Source organism: Mobula birostris, chromosome 8 (genome assembly GCF_030028105.1).
Source record: "Mobula birostris isolate sMobBir1 chromosome 8, sMobBir1.hap1, whole genome shotgun sequence".
Classification (NCBI taxonomy): domain Eukaryota; kingdom Metazoa; phylum Chordata; class Chondrichthyes; order Myliobatiformes; family Myliobatidae; genus Mobula; species Mobula birostris.
In genome coordinates this window covers 161,968,043-161,977,198 of record NC_092377.1, presented here as the reverse complement: position 1 = coordinate 161,977,198, position 9,156 = coordinate 161,968,043, and the positions used below count along the sequence as shown (strand labels likewise).

Below are 9,156 nucleotides of genomic sequence, written 5' to 3'. Positions count from 1 at the left end.
GGATAAAATTCTGTTTCCACTTTTCTGACCAGCTGACCAGACCATCTACATCTTGTTGCAGTATAAACCTTTCCTCTAGAAATCAATTTTTCTATCATCTGCAAATTAATTGATCATGCCTACTACTTAAACCATGTATATTGTAAAAAGCAAAGCAATGTGTTCTGAACCCTGTAGATCCCTACAGTGAACATCACAAATTCCAATCACACTCAGCAATCTTTATCTTTGTGTCCTGCCATTTAACAAATTTTGGATTTAATTTCCCTCTCTCCCTTTAAGAGCATGGGCTTTATTTTACAGACCAATCTACTATTTGACGACTTTTGACGATATCAAGGGGCAATACTCCTGGAATTCAACTCTTTAAAGTGACTGATGATTAGTTTCAGTTGTGCTTCAGACTTTAGGAAGAGGCTGAGATTGATTGCTGTCTTGGTACTAAAGTCTGATGGTAATTATGAATGCTTGGGCATACCATCTTTGAGGATGGGAATATCCATTGAATAGCCTCCTCAGACCATTTAATACTTAATCTCCATTTTTGATCACAATAGCAGTGACTTTGATCTGATTGTGTTTCCACCTCATGAAGCATCAATTCCACTATGCACAATTACAATGAATAAATTCTTGATTTATTGATCTGCAGACTTTGGCTTTGAGATAGTCTGTAAACACAAAATAGAATGCTCCACTAACTGGAGTTCTGGAAAGGATGATTAAATGCTCGCCAGATCGGTGCACAGGAGAAAATTTTGTTCTTGCTAATGACTATAAGTAGTTTGTATGTTCTCTTCGTGAACGCGTGGGTTTCCACTGGGTATCTAGTTTCCTCTCACATTCCAAAGACATACAGCTAGGGTTGTGGACAGTCGACATTTCAGGCTGAGAACCTTCAGCAAGTGTTTGTACTCTTTTCCATGGATGCTGCCTGGCCTATTGACTTCCTCCAGCATTTTGTGTGAGTGGCTTGGATTTCCAGCATCTACAGATTTTCTCTTGTATGCCACCAGAGCTTAATTTTGGGAAGATCTGCAAGATGAGGAAGTGGGCAGATAATTCACCAAACAAGACTGCAATTGTAAAATTTCCAAACACAGTGGCACACCCGAGAGGAGGAGCATGTGAGTTCAGTGAGCTTTAAATAAGGAACAAAGGCTGTTCGTCAGCAGAGCAACTTTAGAAACTCACACAGAAATATCCTGACAATCTGAGACGGTCAGATACAACTTCAGAGAGCTTCGCCATTATGAGGACCGAGACTGGATCAGTAAAAATCCCAATTGCTGAGAGTGAATCTCTAAGGTAAGCCCACGGTTTTGTCTACTGTAATTTTATTTAGCATTTAAAACTTACAGTACCTATGCAATCACACTGGTGCCCCATTTTGAATAGTGTATATATTTGCATCTAATAAATATGTCTGACCAGAGCTCAAACCAAACCGAAAGAATGAAATTCTTATCATAAAGAATGAGAATACAGGTTGGAGAAATTGCCCAGCCTTAATCATCAGTGCAGTACTTTAGAGTGAAAGGGAAATATAACATTGGTTATCTGTCTGCCATACGATATTAATAATTAAACTTGCCTGTTGCTTATTATCAGATTTGTTAACTGCAGCAATATTCATAGTCTGTAAGGTTTTCTTAGAATAATTTTTCTAATTTACAAAGAAAGGTCAGTGCATCCTGCCTGAGCCCAGAAATATGATTTTGTAAGTGTGTGAAAGCCTGCTGCAGACAAGTGGGTGTGGAGTAGGGTTATATCTGACTGGCCCCACTTCCACTACCTAGGATTCATAGCAACACATAACTGACAATTTCAGTAACTTTGAGATTTTCATGTATGAAATTAAATAAATAGTTGACGTTATGAGTCAAGACTCTTCTTCAGGACTGGAAAGAAAGGGGGAAGATGCCAAAGGAAGGCTAGGTGATGCTCCCTGAGCTGCTGAGTTCCTCCAGAATTTTGTGTGTGTTGCTCTGGATTTCCAGCATCTGCATAATCTCTTGTGTTTGCGATTTTCTTGTGCGGTTGATAATTTACTAAAGGTGGTTTTATCTTTTTCCATATAAACTGACCGAGACAATTCTTTCATCTGCAGATCCTTAAGTTACCGGCACAACAGTGATTGTCATATATCATCTCCTACTTCCTGTGTCCGGGTCAAGGTAAGAATTATCAAGATGATACCAGAACAGATTTCGGGGAAGATATTTTTGTTAAAATTATTGCAAGTTTGAATCAATAAATATTTAATTGCCATGAGGTATCAAAATCACAACAGAAAAGCACGATGTCAGAATTAATTTTTATTTGTGAGGTTTCAAGTCTTACACACTGTCTGATGTTTATCCCACGAATCCTAGGATAGACTTCTCCCTGCTTATCAATTGTTCCGTACCCTAGCTATCAGCCGCTCTAAAATTATTGTGATAGCTGAATTGGGGGATTTATTGGTGGTTTCTCATTATGCAGAGTCCGTTTCAAAAAACGTCACCAATGGGGCTGAGCACTGCACGTCGCCATTCAGACAGTTACCACTTGAAGATCACAGGGAGGTCCTCGTCCATTAGCACGACTGGCTCTGCAAAGCTGACACTGGAGAAAGCCATCATGTTGGCCCTTGCTGTTGAAAGATTCAAGAAGAAGTTGCAGCAGCCATGCACAGACAGCTGGGGCTGTGAAAGTACTTGCTTTGAAGATGCTGACTTGCTTGGAAATTTCAATGCGCTTGTAGAAGGTGAGCTAATCTTTCCTTTCAGTATTGTTACTCTGTCTGTCGTGATTAGTTACAATTGGAAGCAGTGGTTCCAATGTGAAGGCCTGCAATCTGCTCCTGATCCCAGTGGTTCTGTTGACACTGAGCCTTCACTTTTGCTCATTCACTGTCATGAGACAAAGAATGAGAGGTGACCTGATAGAGGTGCATAAGATGATACAATAGACAGTGGGTGGCTAGAAACTTTTCCCAGGGCAGAAAAGGCTAATACAAGGTAGCATAATCTTAAGGTGATCAGAGAGAAGTACAGGAGGAATGTCAGAGGTAAGCTCTTTATAAAAGAGTGGTGGGTACGTGGAACACACTGCCAAGTGTGTGGCAGAGGCAGATAGACTAGGACCATTTAAGAACATCTAAGATAGGCATGAATGATATATTAAAAAATGCAGAGTTTTGCAGGAGAGAAGGGTTGGATTGATCTTAGAATAGGTTAAAAGGACATCACAATTTCATGGGCTGAAGGGCCTATATGGTGCTGCAATGTTCTACATTTAACAGAATAACCACAACAAATCAATACACTCAGAATTGCCAACACTGACAATGCCCAGGAATAGTAAAGAAATAGTTGGGTCAGGGATTTCATTTATGTTTAATCTCTGTTAATATACCATGATCAATAACTTAATCTTATTTGTGCCAACAGAAGCCATCACTTACACCAACTATGAAGATGCTGAAGTGGTGCCCAGCTCCTACAGGTTCATGAAGACTGAGTGTCAGCAAGTGAGGGATGAACAAGACAAATGCCTGAAGTTATCAGAGAATCTCCAGCTCCTGGCCATGTTCTTGCAGCAGCCATCAGACGAAGGTGGGTAAACTTTATGCTCCCACTTTTCTGTTGTACTTAAAATATGGAAAGATTGGCAGAAGTATCTAAATCTTCAAGGTGTTATGACGAATGGGATAGAACATCGCACAGAAGAGGAAATGGCTTCAATTGCTTTTCACATGTCCCTTTCATACCTTTAACTCCCTAAACATGTGCTGCCTTCAGGCTGTGACATTTTACTAAACCTTGTTATCAGCATGCTTCTCCAGCTGAAATAGGAATATAGAGCTAAGCAAAGTTACGAATGAATTATGGGTAGGAATGGGAGTCCGAATAGTTCTGTCTTGCACCAATGTGTCATGCTCCAGTTGTTTCCATGGTTAACTTAGATCCAATGAATGGCTTGGTTATAACTCCAGATAAAGTAGCTACCAAATTGCAGCACTTTTATTGATATGAGCATATATGTGTTTTGATGACTGTGCTAAAATATCCCTCCTTTGGTTGACAGTAATGCTGAATGTGAGGTACTACAAGGCAACTGCCAGTGAAGTAAATCACTTGCCAGTTGTTCTGGGAATAAACAATCAGAATATGTTCCTCTCGTGCTCAGGGCCACCGGACAATCCCAGGATGCGGGTGGAGGTAAGAAATCATGTATGCATGTGGTTAACTAACTGGTACACAGTCCCATGTATTGTTGTCTGGAGAATCTGCCTCTGCTTCCACCTTTTCCTTGAGCCTTCTGCAAATCGCATGTGACAGAATTTGATCCACTTTTCGAAATGTCTCCCTTACAATAGCTTGGTTAGCCTATATCCAGCATTTTTTAAGGTTCCATAACTGCAGGGAGAAACCTTCCAACACCTTTCACCATATCTAAATTCTTCCTGAAGAATTTCCTTTCCAGGGTACTGGCCATTCTCCAGTTTGGATGTGTGCTTGCTCCAGGTGCTCCAATTTCCTCCATATCCCAAAGATGTGCAGATTAATTGTCCCCTGCATGTTACCCAGGGTGTTACTGGATAGCAGGAAAATCAAAGTGAATTGATGGCAAGGAACAGAACAAAGAATAAATTTTTGGAAAAATGGGTAAAATGGCACAATCAAAAGCTAGCATTGAGAAGATAGACTGAAAGCTCTCTCTCTCTCTAAATGGAAAAAAAGACATTTTCTACAGATCTGATCATTGAAACTGAAAGTTCTTGACTGGAGAGTGATTTCACAACTAAATCCTCACTTAATATCCTAATCTGTGAGGTCAGTGGTCAGTACTCTGTACTTTTGTCCCCAATCCTGGAATATTGAGATCTACGTCCCTCCCCAATTCAGGTCAGCCAACTCAGAACAGTTTCAAAACTGAATTGTTAGCAATTTATGGATTATAGATAATTAAGCCATGAGAAGTTCAAACAGAGCAAAGCATACCATTGCTCTCCAGACTGGAACTCCTCATGAACACTTTGACTGCTGAAAGGGTTGGCAAGGTTAGGACTGTCTTTACAAACATGCAGCTGGCACAAATCCCATCCCAGCAACACATGCTCAGACATCTGCTATGTGGAAGCCAACCTGTCCTGAGTAATATCATTTACAGTTTTGTCATTTAAAATGTAACTGTACTTAACTTTGTTTCTGTCATTTCTTTGCTCAGAAATGGGATCAGAATTTGCAAAATATCAGTAGTGCCACTGACCTGCTTCGCTTCGTGTTCTTCAAGAAGGTTTTAGGTGCAGGCCATTACTTTGAGTTTGAATCGGCTCTGTACCGTGGGTGGTACATCAGCACATCCCACAAGAACAGGCAGCCGGTTGAAATGGACGTGAAGGAACACCGCAAGAGAATCACTATCTTCACAGCTCAATGAGGCATTTTAAGTCTCTGTACTGTTCAGAACTCAAATCAGAAATTGTTGGTTTAGTGCGTATGTATGTACTAAGTACAGGGAATCTCTTATATGATTAATAGTTGATAGAACTGTCTTCAAATTATTGAGATGTATAGGCAGCAATATTTGCTTGCTCTTATGTTTTATCATTTGGAGTTATTTATTGGTGAAAAAGGTATGCTGAGTTTTGGAACTCAAAATTATGATATTTCTATATTTATTGTTATTATTTAAATTATTGCTGTACTGGAGGAGAAACCTTGTTTGTTGATTATATATTTGCTTGCATTTAAGTTTTATCATTTGGAGTTATTTATTGGTGAAAAAAGTGTGCTGAGTTTTGGAATTCAGAATTATGATATTTCTATATTTATTGTTATTATTTAAATTATTGCTGTACTGGAGGAGAAACCTTGTTTGTTGATTATATATTTGCTTGCATTTAAGTTTTATCATTTGGAGTTATTTATTGGTGAAAAAAGTGTGCTGAGTTTTGGAATTCAGAATTATGATATTTCTATATTTATTGTTATTATTTAAATTATTGTTGTACTGGAGGAGAAACCTTCTCATTGATTGATTAAATATATTATTTTCAAATAACAAGTTCCCCTCTTCATTTTTCATATTACCTTAATATTCTCAGATTCAGACTGATTTATTGTATGTAAATTAAAATACGTGGTATTCATTAAGCGCCAACACACCAAATCACACTTAATGACAAGCTGGGCAGCCCCCAGGTGTCACCATACATTCCAGCACAAACATAGCATGCCCACAAGCCACTTCCTTCCCTCCCTTGCACACACTCGCACACAGTCCTCCAGACTTTCAGGCTTTGATCATCAGTATCAATCCCATGATTTGTCAATGATGGTACCTCAAACAAAAGCTTTGTACTCTGGATGCTGATGACAGGACCCCGAATTCAGGCCTCAAGCGCCTGCCTCACAGATGTTGGGACTGTAGACTTCAGGACTTTAACTCTGGCCTTGCTGTATCTCAAAGATCACCGACCTTCAAACCTCCTGCCCACATGGACCTCTGATCTGGTGGGGGGGAGGGTTTGCAAGTACAGAAGCCCCATCTCTCATTGGCAAATGATGCTTCAGTATTTCCATAGCCACTTGTTTATTTTTGCCCCCTTTAATTAGCTGCTGGCTACGTTTCTTATCATTGCCTTGAGCTTTTGGCCTTGGGTGGCCCAGCTCATTTTACAGAGCATAAAGGAAGCATGGTTAAAGTTAATCACTAGAGTAATGAAGGAAAGGACAAGACAATTTATAACTAGAGAACAATAAGTGAATAGCTAACATACCTTGCAGTGATGTTAGTTAAATATAGCCAACCATCATAAATACAACATTTTGGTTGTCCATCCGAGGTACATCTTTGCACGTCAAGCCAAGCAAATATTCTCCCTCATAGTTACTTACAATGTCAAACCTTGAAAGAGTAAGGTTTCTTAAATAAAGGGGACAATTTCAAAATGTACAGGAACACAAACTTGAGTGTGTAGTGAACTTTGAAGACTTAGATAGGCCAATGATACAGATGGACATATTGCCATTTAAAGTGAACACTTGAACCTGCTGATACAGTTTAATCGGATGAATGAGCGGATTCCAGTACAACTCGTTAGAAGTTAGTGCACACAGCTCCAGCATTGAAAGCACATTGTGTGGAAAATAGGTTTGAAGCGAAGTACAACATCTTTTTTTGCATCAAAAAGAGAAAAGCAAATATCTGTAGATTCTTAGAAACATAAATAGAAAATGCTGGAGAGGATCTATGGGACGAGAAGCAGAGTTAACAGATTTTCATATTGGTGCACCGCAAGGCTGTGTGCTTAGCCCACTGCACTAGTCACTTTACACTTACAACTGTGAGGCTAAGCACAGCTCCAATGCAAGTTTGCTGACAACATCTCTATTGTTAACAGAATAAAAGATGGTGACGAATTAGCATATACTGTAGGAGAGAGATTGAAAATCTGGCTGAGTGGTACCACAACAACAACCACCTCTCACTCAATGTCAGTAAGACCAAGGAGCTAATTATTGATCGCAGAAGGAAGTAACTGGAGGTCCATGAGCCAGTTGTCATTGGGGCATCAGAGGTGGAGAGAATCAGAAACTTCAAATTCTTCAGCGTTATCATTTCAGAGGATCCGTCCTGGGTCCAGCACGCAAGTGCCATTAGAAAGGAAGCACAGCAACGCCTCTACTTTCTAAGAAGTTTTTGATGATTCAACATGTCACCTAACATTATGACAAACTTCTGTAAATTGAGGTGGAGATTATACTGACTGGTTGCATCACGGCTTGGGATGGAAATACCAATACCCTTCAATAGAAAAGCCTACAAAAAGTTTAAGATACAGCTCAGTCTATCACAGATCACGGATAAGGCCCACCCCAACACTGAGCGCATCTAAATGAAGTGCTGTCACAGGAAAGCAGCATCCATCAGCAAGGACCCCACCATTCAGGCTATGCCCTCTTCTCACTGCTGCCTTCAGGAAAGAGGTACAGGAGCCTCAGGATTCACACCACCGGGTTTAGGAACAGTTATTACCCCTCAACCATCAGGCTCTCGAACTAGACAGAATAACATCACTCGACTTCAGTCCACTTAATATTGTTCTCTCACTCTATGGACTCATTTTCAAGGACTCTTCATCTTGTTGTTTGCGGTTTTTCATTGATTCAGTAGTGTTTCTTTGTATTTATTGTGAATGCCCATAAGAAAATGAATCTCATGGTTGTATATAGTAACATATATGTACTTTGACAATAAACTTACTTTGAACCTTGTGCGTCAGTGACTGATGCCTTTTGGAGCAGATGGGAACCTCTGACTGTAGCAGTGAGAGGTTGAAGATGTCCTTGAACATTCCAGCCAGCTGGCTGGCACAGATTTTCAGTACCCTGTTAGGTACACAATCAGGACCTAATGTCTTGCAAGGAGGGTACACCCTTTTGAAGGAAGTTCTAATTTTGGCTTCTGAGACACGAATCACAGAGTTGCCAGATGACCTGGGGATTTCCACAGATATGGTCTTATTCTCTCTGACAAAATGTATATAAAAGTGTTGAGCTCATCCAGCCACAGCTGTTGTACATCCGATTGTATCTCCAACTTTACACAGAAATGCCTTTTGCTCTCACAATCTCTTGTCTAGGTTGTACAAGTACTTCTTGTAGGGTTCTGGATTGTCAGTCTTGAATGCCACAGATGTAGCATTCAGCAGACTGTAAATCTCTTGGTTCATCCAGGACTTCTAGTTTGGGAGGACTTGGTATGTTCTTGAAGGCACACACACATTCATGTAAATCCTGAGGGAAAACTGCTTTCCATTTACAATCAAGGTTTTACTTTGTATCATCTGCTCTCTCCACAATCTGGCTGAAAATTTCCAGAACTTTGTAAAGTGCTGAAGAATTCAGAGCACCGCTCCATCCGAACAACTGTTCAGCAAAGACCAATGATAACAGACAACTGCAGTAACCTTGATCTGATTGTCCATCTACGTAATGAGGATTCAATTCTATTTGAGACAAAATACAGCTTGATTTATTGACATTCAGCTACTGGATTTGAGATGGTCTGGAAACACAAAGGAAAGTAATCCTGCAACTGGTGCTCTGGAAAGAAATATTGCAAATGCTCATTGGATCAGTTGCATCTATGGAAGATCTTGTC

General features: G+C 40.0%; 1 protein-coding gene across 1 annotated transcript; it reads left to right on the top strand.

The window, feature by feature from the left end:
* Positions 1 to 1,195: 1,195 nt before the first annotated feature.
* LOC140202344 (interleukin-1 beta-like) lies at positions 1,196 to 6,001 on the top strand. The gene is made up of 6 exons (XM_072267255.1): positions 1,196 to 1,308; positions 2,111 to 2,177; positions 2,485 to 2,749; positions 3,435 to 3,599; positions 4,072 to 4,205; positions 5,215 to 6,001. The coding sequence occupies exons 1-6, from the start codon at positions 1,253 to 1,255 to the stop codon at positions 5,425 to 5,427; spliced, it is 900 nt and encodes a 299-aa protein (XP_072123356.1). The 5' UTR covers positions 1,196 to 1,252; the 3' UTR covers positions 5,428 to 6,001.
* Positions 6,002 to 9,156: the final 3,155 nt, after the last annotated feature.

What these genes read in the sequence shown, in the direction of transcription:
- LOC140202344 (XM_072267255.1), top strand. Translation starts at nt 1,253, where the DNA reads ATGAGGACCGAGACTGGATCAGTAAAAATCCCAATTGCTGAGAGTGAA. An exon ending in GCTGAGAGTGAATCTCTAAG is followed by an intron (nt 1,309 to 2,110) that starts GTAAGCCCACGG and finishes TTTCATCTGCAG; the next exon opens with ATCCTTAAGTTACCGGCACA. An exon ending in GCAGCAGCCATCAGACGAAG is followed by an intron (nt 3,600 to 4,071) that starts GTGGGTAAACTT and finishes TTTGGTTGACAG; the next exon opens with TAATGCTGAATGTGAGGTAC.